General features: G+C 37.5%; 3 protein-coding genes across 4 annotated transcripts in view; all 3 read left to right on the plus strand.

The window, feature by feature from the left end:
• LOC127180121 (NACHT, LRR and PYD domains-containing protein 3-like) overlaps positions 1 to 19,941 on the plus strand; it is a 47,633-nt gene that overhangs the window by 21,696 nt on the left and 5,996 nt on the right. The window contains exons 1-2 of one of the 2 annotated variants that reach the window (XM_051134081.1): positions 16,446 to 18,293; positions 18,711 to 18,857. The exons of the other annotated variant lie outside the window; for it this stretch is intronic. Of the exons in view, the coding sequence (XP_050990038.1) occupies positions 16,678 to 18,293; positions 18,711 to 18,857 (1,763 nt within the window). The 5' untranslated portion in view covers positions 16,446 to 16,677. Of the gene's footprint in view, positions 1 to 16,445; positions 18,294 to 18,710; positions 18,858 to 19,941 lie in introns of those variants that run through there. 2 annotated transcript variants of the gene reach the window in all.
• On the plus strand, positions 5,149 to 9,021 carry LOC127180125 (NACHT, LRR and PYD domains-containing protein 3-like). Its single transcript, XM_051134086.1, has 4 exons — positions 5,149 to 5,350; positions 5,712 to 6,270; positions 7,207 to 7,377; positions 8,174 to 9,021. The coding sequence occupies exons 2-4, from the start codon at positions 5,963 to 5,965 to the stop codon at positions 8,349 to 8,351; spliced, it is 657 nt and encodes a 218-aa protein (XP_050990043.1). The 5' UTR covers positions 5,149 to 5,350; positions 5,712 to 5,962; the 3' UTR covers positions 8,352 to 9,021.
• On the plus strand, positions 11,621 to 12,492 carry LOC127179349 (stonustoxin subunit beta-like; the record flags this gene model as incomplete). Its single annotated transcript, XM_051132710.1, has 1 exon — positions 11,621 to 12,492. A coding segment is annotated over one exon (549 nt), but the record flags the coding sequence as incomplete, so codon positions are not given.

The following is a 19,941-nucleotide window of genomic DNA, read 5'->3' on the forward strand; positions in this document are numbered from 1 at the left end:
CGGGAAGGAGGTTTATGTATCAGTGGCATATAAAGAAATCAAAAGGGAACCCTGGTGAAAAAAACAGCATATGCTGGTAGGTATGTTTCGATGCTGGGATGCTGGTTAGGTAGGTTTTGATGCTGGTTTAAGCTGGTCCTTTGCTGGTTTATGCTAGTCCTTAGCTGGTTTATGCTGGTCCTTTGCTGGTTTTTGCTGGTCATGTTGCTGGTCAAGGACCAGCATGAACCAGCAAAGGACCAGCATAAACCAGCAAAGGACCAGCTTAAACCAGCATCAAAACCTACCTAACCAGCATCCCAGTGGCATACCGACCAGCATAATTTTCACCAGGGAAGGATGGAGTAATGACTGTTTGTTTGGACACAATGAAAAGACCTGGAGTCTGAAATGTTTTAAAGACGGTTTTGCTGTCTGTCACAATAATAAGTGCATAGAAATACCTGCCCCTTCACTCTCTAACAGAGTAGGAGTGTATCTGAACTGGTCGGCCGGCATTCTGTCTTTCTAAGCATCTCTGATTCACACACACTCACACACTTATACACATTCAACAGCACATTCACTGAACCCCTCTGTGCTGGATTTGGGTTTTATGATTACAATACTTCAGTATCTCTGTGTGAGATCAAACATCTTCCTGTGAGAAACAACTGAGACACAGTTGAATGAAAGAAACACATTATCTGTCTCTTTAACTCAAACAGCTGTAAACTGTTTCTCTCTTATAATCTTGTTTTCAGTGTGTATATAGAAACACACATTGACTTTGATCTAAATGAGAGACACCACATACTTTACTGTGTTTCTGTAAACACATCTGAATGTGGCTCTACAGGAGTTTTGTCTTTCTGAGTCTCTGAGCGCCACCTGGAGGAAGATTTAGTTTCTCGCTCACAGGAAACAATTTTTAGCAATTGCTTGATCTGTTACTATAACTGAGGGTCAGACAGAGCTTATCTTCTAAACACACTTCATTACAAATGTTAAAAGATGTGGAGCTCATCTTACGCTCCATGTGGAAGGCTGACATCTCTTTCTGATCACTCATTCTTAACTGTCTGTCTTACAATCACAGTCAAACTGATTGCTCATAAGAGCTGAAGATTTGGATCAGACTCATGTCAGATTTAGTCTTTGTAGACACTCAGTGATCTGGAGAGTTTGAGAATCTGTCATAGTTGTAGAGCTTGAATACATTTAATGATTAGCTTATGGCTTGAGCTCAACATTATTTATAGGCTCATATTTATCAGATTATGTATTTTAACCTGTTGCTTCTAAATCTTTCTTAACAATTTAATTAACTATTGTAATATCATAGTATATAAGTATTGTAATTTTCAGTAATTATATATGAATAATTTAACAATTATTGTAATCAATAATCAGTAAAGGTCTGTTTTAATGTCTGTTTATCACTCAATGTCACTGTTAGATAAAAAGTAATGTGTTGAATATTTATTAAGCATTTAAACATCAGTTTTACTGATAAAATAAAGTGAAGTTGTGGCGTCCCCCCCTCATTTCTCAAGAATCAGTGAGGGGATGGTTTTGCTGTTTCAAGGTCATGTGAGTGTGTGACTTTCACTGAATTTTCTTATTGTCTGTTTTCTTATTAAAATAATGTGTAAATTATTGAACACTAATATGCTACAAAATTTAGTATTTACAATTTAAATTATATTCATTACATGACAGCTGAAGTATTGATAATTTTAGACAATATCTGTGGTAATCTATTCAGATTATATATAATTGAACAGAACAATTCTAATAAATAGTTGACATTTTGAAGAGTTTTATTTGATGAAGTCCTGAGCTACTGTATATAGACTGTATGTTTTGAATTTCTGTTAAATGTTCACAAGCCGTCTTCATTCCTGCCATTGTTAGCTGGTCAAAACTTAACATTTTAGCTTTGATTGAATCATGGATCTTACCAGAAACACAGCGACTCCTTCAGCTCTCTCTGCTTCAACTTTCCAACTGTGCAGGATGGAGGAACAGGTTTACTCATTCCTATAAGTCGACACCTCTCTCTTCTATCTGCACTAACACTTCTTTAAATTATCATGCCATTACTGTTATTAATCCTGCCAATATAAATCTCGTCACCTTCCATCCTTCAGGTCAAGACATGATGCTGTCTTCTTTCACAGAGGATGAAACACTGCACTGATAATGGCTGGAGCCATTGTTTCAGTCTTAATGATACTTCAGAAATAATTTAATATGCTGATTGGTGCAAACATTTGTATGAAACATTATCAATGTTGAAATAAGTTTTTCCTGTTTAACATTTTTATGGTGACTGTCATACATTCAAAAGTTTGGGTTTAGTATATTGAATACTTAAGAAATATTAAGTAGCAAAAACTGTTTTTAACTTTCATATGAATTATTTTTAATAACTGAGCACGAATAATAACCAAATCAGCATATTAGAATGATTTTGGAATGTTTGTACAAAATGGAGGATGATACAACATTTATTTTTTGACAGCAAACTACACTTAAATAGAGCTTAATTGTATTGAATCCAAAACATTTGTTTAACAAATTTTCAAGATTCTTACAAGGGATGGGTTGTCATTATTTACTCTGGTAATCGACAACAGGCCACAGATGCTTTCAATAGAGCTTCAGTTATATTCAGTTATATTGTTATATTGAACCCAGGATCACTACCTGTACTGGTCATGTGACACTGTCAAAAGTGAAACTTACAAAACTGAAAGTGTTTCACAACAGGTTCTGTTTTGTGTGACTAAGAACATAACATCAGGATGGAAAAGCTGTTTGTGAATCATAACAGATCAGTTTAACACTGCTGTCTAGAGACAGAATGGATTTATGAATTAAATGAAGATTATGTTTGATGTTTTTCATTGTTGGTGTGGAGGTAGGTTTGAACAAACACATTTCAGGGTTTACTCTCATGCATAGGTAATTCAGTTTGAATTTGCATGTGTAAATATATCCTACTATAATATGTTCCAATTCACACTGCACCGACAGACACATAGTCTTTATTTGCTGGATCAATGTTACCTCTGTTAGCATTAGTTGGTGCTTTGTCACTGATTGAACATGCTGAATTGGTGTTTATCAGGTCTTGATCTGAGAAGTGACATACTGTGCTGTCACTGTCGCTGTCTACCTGCATCTGTCAGTGCAGTGTGAATTGGCCTAACAAGTAGATACATTAGTCTCTCTACAGAGAGTTTTTCCTATTTTTGACTTTAAAGTACTTTCTAATCAAATTGTAGTCACAGTTATACAGAAACTAAAACAGAACTTTGGCCCAGTGATAAAACAATCAAGGTTGTACTGAGGAATCAGGAAGTGAAAAGTTTAAAAGAGTTGAAGTTCAAGTGATAACAATCCTGAGAGTCATAAATGATTTTATGAAACTGTTGCATTAAGAGTTGAGTTGGACAGCTATTGACAATTTATTATTCATTCAAAGTTTTGTGGCTCAGATTTTGTGTTGGTAAAGCTGTCAGGAAAGTATGGTTTGTTTTAGTATGTTTTTATATTGTGTGATATAAGAATTCATGAAGTTTATTATTATTAGTTTTTTATAATAATAATAATTATTATTATTTTTATTGTCAACTTCCACAGCACTGCCTGTAAAATGAGTCTTCCTGAGAAGAGAGAGGAGAAGGGTGTTCAGACACATAAAGCAGCATCTCCAGAACCCAGCTGTGTGTCTATGAAGAGTGACTGGTCCATGGAGGGTCGACCTGATCTCAGTGATGGAGCAGTGACCTCTGACCCTGAGTATAAACATGTTTAAACTGCTGTAGTGAAACTTTGAGATGATTTCAAGATATTGAATATTAAGAGATTATGTAATGCATGTTTCTTTTGATCTTTGTAAATAGAAGATGACTTTTAAAATTATTTTTCATAGTAATAATAGCACACCTGCTAGCCGAAAGAGGAGAAAAACTGAAGAGGAGACAGAACCTTCTGCAAGGTTGTTTTTTGTTGTTGTTGTTGTTGTTGTTGTTGTTTGTTTGTTTTTAAATATTTAAAATAACTTTCAATGACTTGTATTAGTGTGACTGACTTCCATCTTTGTTAAATGTCTGTAAAATAATAGAGTATCAGAAAAGAAAGTTAATTAATTCAAATGTTGTGCAGAGAGAGATGAGAACTTGGTACAGAGTTTAGATGGGCTTTACTGGAGGTCCAAAAACTATTCTGTAGGACAGCAACTGCCAACTCCAGTCCTCGCGCCCCGAGATCCTGTTATTTATGACCAAAAATAAACTCACAGTAGTGCCAAGATCATGACAGATAGAGGCTATCATACAGTAGTTTTGCTCCTCTCTAGGTATTAAAAGAAATTAAGACAAAATAAACTGCTCCAACAGTTTATTAAAAAAGTGGAACAATTTCAGCAGAATCCATACTCTACAACATTAGACAAACAATTTAGAGAAAAGAACAGAGAATAACAGTACATGAATTTTGTTTAATTTTCAGTTCATTGCTTCATATTTTTTTTCTGTTGATCTCACTCTTTCTGCAGAGTGAAAAAGCACAATGTGATCAAACCCTCCTGAACAGGATCTACACACAGCTCTACATCATAGAGGGAGAGAGTGAGGGAGTAAATGAAGAACATGAGATTTTACAGATGGAGAAAACAACCAGAAAACAAGACACTCCAATCTACTGCAATGACATCTTTAAACCCTTACATCAACCAGGATTTGAGGAGAAAGATAAAATCAAGACTGTTCTTACTAAAGGCATCGCTGGAATTGGAAAAACCGTCTCTGTGCAGAAGTTCATTCTGGATTGGAGTGAGGGAAAAGCCAATCAGGATGTAGATTTCATGTTTGTGCTTCCATTTCGAGAACTGAACTTGATTAAAGATCACCAGTACAGTCTTCACAGACTTCTGCTGGACTTTCATCCTGAACTTCAAGATCTGGACTCAAAGATTTATGAGGAGTGTAAAGTTGTGTTCATCTTTGATGGTCTGGATGAAAGCAGAATGACACTGATGTTTTCAGACAGACAGAAAGTTTGTGATGTGAATGTGTCTTCATCAGTGGGTGTGTTGATGTCAAACCTCATCAGAGGAGAGCTGCTTCCCTCTGCTCTCATCTGGATCACCTCCAGGCCTGCAGCAGCCAATCAGATCCCCTTAAAATACATCAACTGTGTGACAGAAATTCAGGGGTTCAATGATCTTCAGAAGGAGGAATATTTCAGGAAGAGAATCAGTGATGAGCATCAAGCCGACAGAATCATCTCACATATTAGAAGATCAAGAAGTCTCCACATCATGTGTCACATCCCCGTCTTCTGCTGGATCTCAGCCACTGTGCTTCAAAATCTCCTGAAACAAGATGACAGTGCAGAAATCCCTCAATCTCTGACTGAAATGTACATTCACTTCCTGCTGACTCAGATCAACATGAAGAATCAGAAGTATGATGAGAGAAATCCGGAGAAACTCCTGAAGTCCAACAGAGACGTGATTGTGGATCTTGCCCAACTGGCTTTTAAGCAGCTGATGAAGGGCAATGTGATGTTCTATGAAAAGGACCTGATTGAGAGTGGTATAGATGTCACTGACACCTCAGTGTATTCTGGGATTTGCACTGAGATCTTTAAAGAGGAATCTGTGATTCTTCAGAGGAAAGTCTACTGCTTCATTCATCTGAGCTTTCAGGAGTTTCTAGCTGCTTACTTTGTGTTTTACTTCAATATAGGCAAGATTGAGCTTTTCATTGAGTCTTTACTGGGCCATTTACAGAACAGTCAGAAAGACTCTCTGTATGATCTACTAAGAACAGAAGTAAATAATTCCTTACAGAGTGAAAATGGACACCTGGATCTTTTCCTGCGGTTTCTGCTGGGCATCTCACTGGAGTCCAATCAGAGGCTTTTTCAGGATCTACTGACACACACAGTAAACAGCTCAAAGACCATCATGAGAGTTACACAGTACATAAAAGACAAAATCAAGGGTGATGATCGCCTCTCAGCTGACAGATGCATCAATCTCTTCCTCTGTCTACTGGAAATGAAGGATCGGACTCTGTACAGAGAGATTCAGGAGTTTGTGAAATCAGAGAATCCCTCAGTGAATCGACTCTCTCCATCTCACTGCTCAACAATCGCCTACATGCTGCAGATATCTGAGGACGTGCTGGATGAGTTTGATCTGAAGAAATACACCACATCAGATGAGGGTAGAAGGAGACTGATACCAGCTGTGGTGAACTGCAGAAAAGCTATGTGAGTATTAATTTATGTGACTAGAGATGGAACTGAATGCTCTGTTTTGTTGAGTAACAATAACATTGTAATGTCTTTGTCAAATTAAACAACGTTGTCTTTGATATGACAATTATTTAAAGGAAAATCAAATAGCGAGAGGACAAATTTGTTTTAATGTAATGTGGAATCCAGAAACGTAAATACTGTTTGTTCAGCAAAAGATAGAGGGAGTGTTAAACTTTAGTATAGATCCGGAATGATAAAGTACTTAATTGCATTATGAACAGAGGAACCATTTTCAAATATGTGACCCTGGACCACAAAAAAACAGTCATAAGGGTCCATTTTTGAAATTGAGATCTGAAAGCTGAATATATAAGCAGTCTGTAGATGTATGGTTTGTTAATGATAGGACAATATTTAGCCGAAAATCTGGAATCTAAGGGTCCAAAGAATCGTCTTTAAAGTTGTCCAAATGAAGATCTTAGCAATGCATATTACTAATTAAAAATTAAGTTTATATATTCTTACGATAGGAAATTTACTAAATATCTTCATGGAACATGATCTTCACCTAATATTCTAATGATTTTTGGCATAAAAGAAAAAATTGATCATTTTTGACCCATACAATGTAATGTTGGTTATTGCTACAAATATACCCGTGTAACAACTGGTTTTGTGGTCCAGGGTCACATATATGCATGTATGATTTTGAGTCAGTTTATATTAACTTAAGTTCATAGTGTCAGATACAATTAAACAGATTGTCAGTGAATATCCCTTGTTCACCTCCTCATGAGTGTATTTGTAATGTGATCAATATGTGTGTCAATATATATCAATATACGTCTTCTACTCCAATGTTTTTTTTTTATGTAAGGCAGCAGTTCTTAACTGATATGACACTAGAAATCTTAATGCAAAAGATTATTTCTACTTTGTTCTATTTAGATTGTCCAACTGTAATCTCACTGGTGAGTATTGTGAAAGTTTGTCTTCGTGTCTACAATCATCAAACTCACTGAGAGAGCTGGACCTGAATAACAATGACCTACAGGATTCAGGAGTAAAGCTTCTGTCTGATGAACTGAAGAGTTCACACTGCCAACTCAACACACTGAGGTAAGAATAATAGATAAACATTCACTTTCTTATGATATTAAAAATGTTCTCTGCTCTGGTTATGGTCTCCTGGATGTTTGCAATATGTCAGCGGACTCTAGTGTGTCTTAAAATGCTAAAAATGCAAATGAAAAATTCTGTCATCACTGTAAATGTTTCACAAACAATTTTATTGATAAAAATTTACTAATTCACATTCACCTTCCAATGTTAATCTACAAAAATATTCCTGCAATTCTTACATGTGCAATGTTCAGTATCCAGCCAAATTTGATCAGAATTATCAAATTTAGATTATTGAATTGTGAAAGGTTTCCAGTTGAAAGATACAACCATTTTGAATTTTTAAATAAAAAAATGCAAGCCTTGAAAATGCAATGCATTACAATACAAGCATTGTTAATGCAATGCAATTTTTTTATTAAAGCACTTTAACATGCTTTTTTGTTTTAAAGACATTTGTCATGTATAGAAATGTCACTGTTAATTAAACTCACAGCTTCACTATGAAGATGCTGCAGACAAAGTTAATTCACAAATGCAAAATCTCTCTCTCAGTAATTCATCAAATTTTATATAAAGAATTCTGGAGCTAATGACCCATTATTTTCAATCTTGCCATCAAATTTTGCATTGCAATGACAGCTTATACCTGTCACTGCTGGCAAGCAAATACGACATAAGTGATAATCACTGGTATGCGTGCAATAAATTGTGTTTACCCCCCTTCCCCCCAACAATTAATCAGATGATCTCCAGTCCCAGATTATGTGATGTTGACTGTTTGTGTTTGTAGATTATCTGGCTGTATGGTGACAGAGGAAGGCTGTTGTTTTCTGGCTTCAGCTCTGAGTTCAAACCCCTCACACCTGAGAGAGCTGGATCTGAGCTACAATCACCCAGGACAATCATTAGTCAAGCTGCTCTCTGATCCAAAATACAGACTGGACAAGCTCAAGTATGTTCAACACTAACAGTCATCCTGTCATGTGTTTGGACGTGTCTTTATCATGATAAAGTCATGCAGAGATCACAGTCTAAATGAGAAGAAATGACATCTGATACTGCAACCTCATGATACTAAATAAAGCAGATCAGCTTCAGTGCAGTTGAAGAGAAAGACATTTTGCCAGTTAATAGAAGAATATCAGTAATTAAAACACCAGCACAAATGAAATTTAATTGTATCCTTAAAGGAACACTCCACTTTTTTTAAAAAATAGGCTCATTTTCCAACTCACCTAGAGTTATACAGGTCAAGTCAAGTCAAGTTTATTTACCTTTATTTATATACCGCCTTTAACAATACAGAATTGTGACAAGGCGGCTGTACAGTATTAAATAGGAAACAGTTAGGAAAAGGTAGTTAATCAAAAACAATAAAATAAAATGCAATATTGTGTTAAGAGAAAGTGTCCCTAACTAAGCAAGCCAGAGGCGACAGCGGCAAGGAACCAAAACTCCATCGGTGACAAATGGAGAAAAAAACCTTGGGAGAAACCAGGCTCAGTCGGGGGGCCAGTTCTCCTCTGGCCAAAGTTCCCGTGGTCTTGTGCCGACAGCCGTCTAGGTGATGTGGTCTTCACTGTGGATCCGTCTCTGGGGCTCATCTAGTTGATGTGGACTCCACTGACATTCAGGGCTGTAGAGGTCGTCTCTAGGTGCTGATCCACCATCTGGGCTGGGTTCGGACTGGATCCAGGGGAATGCAGTGACCATCTGATCTGGATACGGACTGGATCTGGTGGTTAATGTGACCTCGGAATAAGAGAGAAACAGACTAATATTAGCGTAGATGCCATTCTTCTGACGATGCACTGAGTACATCGGGTGTTATGGGAAGTGTTCCCGGTTCCGGTTGACCTAATTAGTGCAGCCTAAACAATCCTTTAACGGATTTGAATTATAAGAATATGTTGATTTGTTATGTGTAAGCAAGGTTAAAGAGATGGGTCTTTAATCTAGATTTAAACTGACAGAGTGTGTCTTGTATTTTTCCCTTAGTTTTCTTAGCTTTTTCTAGAGTTCTTAGTGTACTGTAGTTTGTACTTTTCCCCTTATTTTGCCTTAGTGTTTGCTATTTTCTTTTTATTTATTTATTTTTTACTTACTAGTTTCTTTAGTTTATTCCAACCTATAGTCTGTTTTCTCTGTTAGCTTAGGCTGCTACTTTAGTAGTAGGTTCTCTAGTGGTTGCATAACGTTAGTCTTCGGCATCTGTCTTGTCTTGTCTTGTCTTGTGTTGTGTTTGCTAAGTCTCATGTTTGTTCCAGTCCTGTCTTGCAAGCTGAGCTTCCCAGGTCACTCATTCTAACAGTAAGACCTTTGTGGTCCTAGAGATACCTGAGTGTTTAGCTTCCCGTGTATTGAGTTCCTTCCATGGCCATCTCTGCTATCCCCCCATCTCGCTCTGCCCAGCCATCTCTGCTCTCTAGCCTGCTGTCGTCCTGGGCTGGACAATGCAGCCACTTAGTGTGCCTGTTATTGTGCCTCATACCTGCCCATTGTTTAGACTATTTTCATCGCAATGCTTGCCTAATTGTCTTTGTTGTTTGTTAATAAGTCGTGTAACTCAGAGGTTTTCAGCCCTGTTCCTGGGGACCAACTTTTCTGCAGAGTTTAGCTATCACCCTAATCAAACACACTTAAAGCAGCTAATCAAGCTGTTCAACACTGCTTGAAAATACAGAGGCAGGGGTGTATTCCAGAAAGCAAGGTTAACTTGCCATCTGCTAAACCCTGATCTCTCGGTTAATAAACCCAAACATTGCTTACTCAAGGTATGCTGGTTCCAAATACACATCCGGGAGTAAGTTTATTCACCACAGAGTATGTTCCTGGTTAACACGCAAGACAATTTCAACAATTTCATGAGCGATGAAACGATGAGACACGGACGCTATGAAAAAGGGTGCCATGCTGCTTCTTTCTTCTTCTGCTTCTGTTCAAAAGGTCATTTACATACGGTGCATATCACCGCCTAATTGGTGGATGTGAAATCATTTTTTTTTTTTTTTTTTTTTTTTTTTTTTTTAATCTTTGTTCCTTAAGAAGAATTATATTGTTTGTTTCATGCTAATTATATAAGTCATATCAGATATGTAATTTTATTATAAGAATACATTATAAACAATGCAGATCTATGATGTGAGATGATAATAAAACAATCATAATGTAATAAAATAAATATGATAACCATATTAGAATATATTTGACATCATACAACTATTTACAGTATATACGTTATTGTAATATTAAAAAATATTGTGCGCAATCTGCAATCAGTCACGCCTACTGGAGTCTCATCAGTAGGTCATGCACGCATGCACTGATAGCTCTAAAGTAAGCCAACCCTGAAACATAACCTACTCTGGAGCAGGTTATGTTCAGAGAGTAAGTTGCTATGTCTACTTACATGCCCTGAAAGTTACCTCTGTTTTTCTGCTTACTTACCCTAATCATACCTGGGTATGCTTTCTGGAACACCCCCCCAGGTAGGCTGATGCAGGTTGGAAATAATAATCTGAAAATAAACAGGTTGGAAACAACCCTGCAACTACATCACAGAAACCTTCTTACATGTAGATTTTAAATAAAACATAATTTTGTTATTTTTATTTATTTATTTTTGTTTATCTTTTTTTTTTCGGCACAGTTGTGAGGTCATTTTTTTTCTACCTTTTTTTCAATCATTTTTTCTTTCTATCTGTAACAGGACTCTAGTGAAGCGTGTTAGATCCAGATGCGAGCTTTATTAAACACAGCGTTGTCAAGACAGGCAAGATCAATCTCCAACAAACAGCAATATCCAGGGCAAGGCAAGAGCGTAATCCAATAAAACAGGCAATGGGTCAAAATACCAGTGAGCAGTCCAAAGTAACAAAAGAACAAGGCAAAGAAACTAGACAAAAACTATGGCAATGGAAACAAGGCAAAACTATGACTATGAAACAAACAATGACTGTGGAAATAACAAAAACAAGGCAATGAAACAGGAAAAAACGCTTGGTAGAATCCACACAGGCAAAACAATACTTTGCGAAGCCTGTTTGGTTTAGGCCTCCTTATATGGCCACCAAACAGGAAGTAACCAAAGAAGCAGCAGAGGGAGCGGTAACAGAGAGTCAATAGGTGAGGGCTCCCTCTGCTGGCATGGCATTACACTATCTCACTCACTCATACACTCACACACACACCTGAAATCAGTGTTTTGTTCTGCTTATAAATGTTTTAATTTTTCTTCTTGTGTTTAGTTGCATGTGATCTTACCCTGGATCCAAACACAGCAAACACTTTTTTAACTCTGTCTGAGACTAACAGAAAGGTGACAAATGTGAGAGAGTATCGGCCGTATTTTTACCATCCAGACAGATTTATTGAGTGGCCTCAGATTCTGTGTAAAGAGAGTCTGACTGGACGCTGTTATTGGGAGGTTGAATGGAGCGGAGCTAAAGTTGATATATCGGTGTCATATAAAGGAATCAACAGGAAAGGATGGAGGAATGACTCTTGGTTTGGAGCCAATGAAAATTCCTGGAGTCTGAACTGTTTTAATGACAGATTTACTGCAAGTTACAATAATAAGACCAGTAACATACCTGTTCCTTCAAGTCACTCTAACAGAGTAGGAGTGTATCTGGACTGGTCGGCTGGCATTCTGTCCTTCTACAGTGTCTCTGACAAACACACACTCACACACTTATACACATTCAACAGCACATTCACTGAACCTCTCTATGCTGGATTTGTTCTTTATTCGGTTAGTTCAGTGTCTCTGTGTGAGATTAAATAGCTTCCTAAGAGTGTCTCTTCCTGATCACTCATTGTCAAATGTCTGTCTTACAATCACAGTCAAACTGATTGTTCAATAGAGTTAAAGTTGTGGATCAAACTTATGTCAGATTTAGTGTTTGTGGAGACTTAATGATCAGGAGAGTTTGAGAATCTCTTATAGCTGTAGAGCTTAAATACATTCAGTGATCAGCTGGTGTCTTAAACGCAACATTATTATAGGGTGATAATTTATCCTTAGATTGTTTTAATATGCTGCTTCCTAATGCTTAGTCATTTCATAGAAATGTATCATAAACTATTTAATTAACTGTCATTAATTTGTCATGTTCAATCAATAAAATTATATTTTCTAACATTTTTTATGTGTATTTATCACTCATGAGTCTAATAGATAACACAGTGTTAGGTACAAGTAATGTAACAAATATTAATTATAAAGACTTACAAATGTTTATGCTAAATTCAATTAAAATGGATAGCTTTTTATAAGAAATTATTGACGGGATGCTCAACTGAGTTTGTGAATCCAATGCAGTATGTTCATCTCACCACCACTCGATTGCTGAATTGAACAGTAATATTCAACACAAATCATTATTTACATAATTTAATATTTATCCATTATGTGACCATTTTTGATATCTGGCCCTCAAATATATCAGTTCATTATAACTGAAGATTTTGTAATCAACATAAGTGCTTATTTTAACTGATGACAATTATCTAACATTTTGAGATACTATTGGAGTTGTATAATAATACTATTTTTAATAATGTTCTGGTGCATAGTTAGAGAATTGTTATTATATTATATTATATTATATAAAACAAAAGTTGTCTTTCCTGTACTTATCCTCGGCCAACATTGTTTCTCTCTTAAAGGTAAAAACCGGTTGAAACTGTTTGTTTTAAGTGAAGCTTTAAACATGTTTTTGTGAAAGGAAGAACGTGAGCGGCATTAGGACAGAAAAGCTGTTGGTAAGTAATGTTCAATTTGAGGACACCCAGTCAACAATTTGATCTCACAATGATGTCACTATGAGCTCACAATATTCTCATGGTGCGGTCACAATGTGTGTGTCACAGTGAACTAAAAGTGTAACCACACAGAGCTCTCACTGTGTGCTCATACTTTGTTCACAACATGAGGTCACTGCACAATCACAGTGCACTCATACTGTGGTCAAAATATGAGGTCACATCACACTCACTGCGTGCTCATACTGTGATCACTGTGTGCTCATAATGTGGTCACTGTGCGCTCATAATGTGGTCACTGTGCGCTCATACTGTGATCACTGTGCGCTCATAATGTGGTCACTGTGTGTTCATACTGTGATCACTGTGAGGTCACTGCGCACTCACTGTGTGCTCATACTGTGGTCACTGTGAGGTCACTGCGCACTCACTGTGTGCTCATACTGTGGTCACTGTGAGGTCACTGCGCACTCACTGTGTGCTCATACTGTGGTCACTGTGAGGTCACTGCGCACTCACTGTGCGCTCATACTGTGATCACTGTGTGCTCATAATGTGGTCACTGTGCGCTCATAATGTGGTCACTGTGAGGTCACTGCGCACTCACTGTGCGCTCATACTGTGATCACTGTGCGCTCATAATGTGGTCACTGTGTGCTCATAATGTGGTCACTGTGCGCTCATAATGTGGTCACTGTGCACTCATAATGTGGTCACTGTGCGCTCATACTGTGGTCACTGTGAGGTCACTGCGCACTCACTGTGTGCTCATACTGTGGTCACTGTGAGGTCACTGCGCACTCACTGTGTGCTCATACTGTGGTCACTGTGAGGTCACTGCGCACTCACTGTGCGCTCATACTGTGATCACTGTGTGCTCATAATGTGGTCACTGTGCGCTCATAATGTGGTCACTGTGAGGTCACTGCGCACTCACTGTGCGCTCATACTGTGATCACTGTGCGCTCATAATGTGGTCACTGTGTGCTCATAATGTGGTCACTGTGCGCTCATAATGTGGTCACTGTGCACTCATAATGTGGTCACTGTGCGCTCATACTGTGGTCACTGTGAGGTCACTGCGCACTCACTGTGTGCTCATACTGTGGTCACTGTGAGGTCACTGCGCACTCACTGTGTGCTCATACTGTGGTCACTGTGAGGTCACTGCGCACTCACTGTGTGCTCATACTGTGGTCACTGTGCGCTCATAATGTGATCACTGTGTGCTCATACCGTGAGATCACCATATAACACCACTATGCAATAATTGTGTTAGTTCACTGTTATCTGAAATGATTCAGTTAACTCAAACTTTTACACCCACATTCTTTATTTCCATCAATAAAAACAATCAAACAAAAAGTCAGCTTTTTCCTTTATTTGGTTTCCTTTTCAGCCTGGTGTTGGCGTTGGACAAAAAAATTTCTACTTGGCGAATACATTCCGCGTCTGGTGTTGTTCTGGTGATTACTTTTAGCTTCTTCACCTCTATTTCATTTTGTTTGTGAAAAGACCTGACACATTTTAGAATGTGATAAATTATAGGGCAGTATGTGACTTTATTCATTGATATAGTAAATGTATAAATTCAAGGGTGGGGGTAAAGGAGTAGGTATCTTGGTGAATGGGACCTTAAGAGCAGAAAATGCACCTCGTTTATTTCTAATTGTGCCTGTGTGTGTTTTGGGTTTTATATGACTTTTTTTTTTCTTGGATGAAAATGAGGCTATGAGGAATAAACCTAGTCTTTACAATACAGCCCTACATATACTTTCCAGAAATTACAGCAAACGCACACCTGTTTTATTTTTGAATGCATTTAGAGTTACATTAATTACAATAAATTACATTATATAAAGAAAATTTGATGATGTGCCATTGATTTATTAGAAGATCATGCACACCCAAGGTGGTATTTGGACCCATTAAAACTATTGCTGCAAAGATGTTAGAAAAATTATTTTTCTTTGAAGCTAGAAACTGCCACCATGTTTAAAAAATAATAATTTTAATATAGAAAAAACTAATCAACTAATGTAAGTAAAACATTCTCAAGCTTACTGAAAATAAATATCCAAATAGGCCTACAAAAACAAACAAAAGGATAAATAAATATATTAATCAAAAATACAAATTAAATAATATTTTTAAAAAACAGAATCTTTTTTAAAATAGATTTATTTTTTTTTATTTTTATTTTTTTTAGATAGGTCTATCTAAACATTTCTTAATAAATGTTAAAATAAAACACTGCAAAATCTTCACTGTATACATTAAAGATGATTCTTATTAAAGTTAATAAGTGATTCAGTCAAGAAAAGTAAGTGATTCTCTTTTTCATTTGTTGTTTGATTAATATTTATGACGCAGCCTGTGGCTGCAGGTTTACGCTGCTGTCGCTTTAAGATCTGACGCACATATCAAATATTTTGGCATATCAGTATTTCTCCCAGCTGTTCAGGTTTACTTAAGATGAAACCGACTTTATGTACATGAATAGTCTCTAAGACGACCATATGTGTTGCAATAACAGAAACTATTAGAAGCGAAAGAGAACTCTGCATTCGCACACTGACTGAGAGGCGCGTTCTGTGAGCACGCTTTGAGTGTGTGCGCACATAAACCCGTCGGCTTTCAAGTAGCCTACTAGTCAAGACTTAAAAACACATGCAAATACTGAATATCACTTTCGTGATAATGCATCAAGTGACTTTTCCATCAACTGTCTCTGGACTCGGATGGACTCTGAAATGGTTTTCAGAGTCCGAAATGCTCGAGTCCGAGTCAAGTCCGAGTAAAAATGACTTCGAGTCCGCGACAAGTCCGAGTTGCCTAAAAATTGTACTCGAGACTGGACTCGAGTCAGAGTACCCCAAGTCTACTAGTGACTCTAGGGTGATGAAATAATGTTCTAATAATGAAATAATATTCCACAATAATGCACCAGTGTAAAGTGCATCACTCAACTACAGAATGTAGTAAGGTACAATCTGACTAATGCGACCATCATCATGCCCAAGCCTCAAAACATATTAAGTTTGAAGGAGTTTGGAGAGGTTTGGAATATTTTCTAAAGCTTACATTTGTCAAAATTCAAGTTTTGGCGTGAAAAAGCCTCCCTTTAATTTATTTAGAACTGTTTTTTTTTTTTTTTTTTTTTTTTTTTTTTTTAATTCCAGGTTTTACCATTCTAAAATAATGTACTAACTTCACTGTGGCATGCACACACAGTTTTTGTGTTCTTATGCATTTCACAGTTTTCCCTGTTCATCTCAATGTTTCTACAGAGTAGGAAGAGGCAATGTGAGCAGACCAGTGATGCAGCACATTTCTCTTCAACCAGTGCATGATGGACTACAGAGAGTCAAAGACCAACACAAAACCAGCATGAAGAACAAGTATGACAGATTATTTGAGTGAATCAAACTAGAAGAGAATCAAACTCTCCTGAACAGGATCTACACACAGCTCTACATCATAGAGGGAGAGAGGGAAGGAGTGAATGAAGAACATGAGGTTTTACAGATGGAGAAAACAGCCAGAAAACAAGACACTCCAATCTACTGCAATGACATCTTTAAACCCTTACATCAACCAGGATGTGAGGAGAAAGACAAAATCAAGACTGTTCTTACTAAAGGCATCGCTGGAATTGGAAAAACAGTCTCTGTGCAGAATTTCATTCTGGACTGGACTGAGAGAAAAGCCAATCAGGATGTAGATTTCATGTTTGTGCTTCCATTTCGAGAGCTGAACTTGATTAAAGATCACCAGTACAGTCTTCACAGACTCCTGCTGGACTTTCATCCTGAACTTCATGATCTGGATTCAAAGATTTATGAGGAGTGTAAAGTTGTGTTCATCTTTGATGGTCTGGATGAAAGCAAAATTACACTGATATTTTCAGATGATGAGAAAGTTTGTGATGTGAAAGAGTCTTCATCAGTAGGTGTGTTGATGTCAAACCTCATTAGAGGAGAGCTGCTTCCCTCTGCTCTCATATGGATCACATCCAGACCAGCAGCAGCCAGTCAGATCCCCTCAAAATACATCAACTGTGTGACAGAAATTCAGGGATTCAATGAGTCTCAGAAGGAGGAATATTTCAGGAAGAGAATCAGTGACAAGCATCAAGCCAGCAGAATCATCTCACACATTAGAAGATCAAGAAGCCTCAACATCATGTGTCACATCCCCGTCTTCTGCTGGATCTCAGCCACTGTGCTTCAGAATCTCCTGACACAAGATGACAGTGCAGAAATCCCTCAAACTCTGACTGAAATGTACATCCACTTCCTGCTGACTCAGATCAACATGAGGAATCAGAAGTATGATGAGAAAAAAACGAAGAAACTCTCGAAGTCCAACAAAGATGTGATTGTAAAACTTGCTAAACTGGCTTTCAAACAGCTGATGAAGGGCAATGTGATGTTCTATGAGGAGGACCTGATTGAAAGTGGCATAGATGTCACTGACGCCTCAGTGTATTCTGGGATTTGCACTGAGATCTTTAAGGAGGAATCTGTGATTCATCAGAGGAAAGTCTACTGCTTCATTCATCTGAGCTTTCAGGAGTTTCTAGCTGCTTTCTTTATGTTTTACTGCCATGTCACCAAGAACACAGAGTCACTGAAGTCATTTCTGAATAAAATATGCCAGCAGTGCAGTCTCTCTCTGTATAGTCTACTAAAATCAGCAGTTGTTAATGCCTTACAGAGTCAAAATGGACACCTGGATCTTTTCCTGCGGTTCCTGCTGGGTGTCTCACTGGAGTCCAATCAGAGACTCTTAAAGGATCTACTGACACACACAGTGGACAGCTCAAAAACCATCAAGAAAATCACACAAGACATTAAAGACAAACGCAAGGCTGATGAGCATCTCTCAGCTGACAGATGCATCAATCTGTTTCTCTGTCTGCTGGAAATGAAGTATCAGACTCTGTACAGAGAGATTCAGGAGTTTGTGAAATCAGAGAATCACTCAGTGAATCAGCTCTCTTCGTCTCACTGTTCAGCAATCGCCTACATGCTTCAGATATCAGAGGAGGTGCTGGATGAGTTTGATCTGAAGAAATACAACACATCATGTGAGGGTAGAAGGAGACTGATACCAGCTGTGGTGAACTGCAGAAAAGCTCTGTGAGTATTAATTTGTATGATTTATTGAGACACAGTAACGTTTTAATTCTGCCATCAAATCATGACTCTGATTTCTTTGATATGCCAGTAATTTAAAGGGAAATCAGAAGCTGTTTAAAGAGACATAACTGTCTGAGACAGATTTTTAATAGACTTAATTTTTAATCTCAGAAGTGTTTATTCTCATTCCACACAACTTGAGTAACCACATGAACGTGTTTAGCAAAATTTTGTCAAATTGCACATAATTTTATTTTTTTGCTGTTAGTTGTTTACCACATGGAGTAACAGTAAAAGCTACAATTCTTTTGGAGTTATCTGTCCTACTTCCTCCTTATTACTTGACTGTGACTCTGAAGCCACAGGTTTCTGAACAATGATGTCTTGCTAAAAAACATATTTCATCCTGTGTTATAGACTTGCTGACTGTAATCTCACTGATCAGTGCTGTGAAAGTTTGTCTTCATGTCTACAATCATCAAACTCACTGAGAGAGCTGGACTTGAGTAACAGTGACCTGCAGGATGGACTGAAGAGTTCACACTGTCAACTCAACATACTGAGGTAAGAAAAAAAGATAATCACTCGGTTATGGAATTAAAGATGCCATCTGCTCTGGTCCTGGTATCATGGGTGTCTGAATCAGCAGAAACCAGTGTGTCTGAAACCTGTTGTTTTTGAAAATTATTAACTGATTACCTTTTTATGTTTGTGAGAAGTGGAGATGAACAGAAACTGTTGAGATAAGTGTATGAATCAGTTTAATGATCTCCAGTCCCAGATGATGTGATATTGAGTGTTTGTGTGTGTTTGTAGATTGTCTGGGTGTATGGTGACAGAGGAAGGCTGTTGTTTTTTGGCTTCAGCTCTGAGATCAAACCCCTCACACCTGAGAGAGCTGGATCTGAGCTACAATCACCCAGGACAATCATTAGTCAGACTGCTCTCTTATCCAAACTACAGACTGGACAAACTCAAGTATGTTCAACACTAATATCCTGTCATGTGTATTTGTACATGAATGCACTATATAACTCACATGTACAGCTGCAATCAAAATTATTTAACCCCATTGACCTGAAAGACATTTTACTGCTGAGAACTAACAAATGAATCAGTAAACCTAATTTACTCTAAACATTGATTCATTCAACCACCAAATGTCAAATTTTGGGCAGAATCTTTTATTCTTTATAACCTCTTCTTCTTGGTCAGTGGCATTTAGTAAGGTGTCCTGACATACTGTAAGGCCATGCTTGTTTAGTGCTCTTCTTGTGCTCTAAAAATAAAATGTTGTCATTTGCAGTAATTTGCAGGTTTTTCTTAGTTGCTCTGAGCAAACATTTTATTCCTCTTGATGATATTGTGCTTTTACTTAAGCGCTCTGAAAGGTTTTCTGCTACAACACAATTTAAACGTATGCATTATATTGACAGCTGTATCTCTAGGAACTTTTGTGCCCTACTATATAAACAAGCATCTCACACATTAGAAGATCAAGAAGCCTCAACATCATGTGTCACATCCCCGTCTTCTGCTGGATCTCAGCCACTGTGCTTCAGAATCTCCTGAAACAAGATGACAGTGCAGAAATCCCTCAAACTCTGACTGAAATGTACATCCACTTCCTGCTGACTCAGATCAACAT

This window comes from Labeo rohita, chromosome 17 (assembly GCF_022985175.1).
Source record: "Labeo rohita strain BAU-BD-2019 chromosome 17, IGBB_LRoh.1.0, whole genome shotgun sequence".
NCBI classification, from domain to species: Eukaryota; Metazoa; Chordata; class Actinopteri; order Cypriniformes; family Cyprinidae; genus Labeo; species Labeo rohita.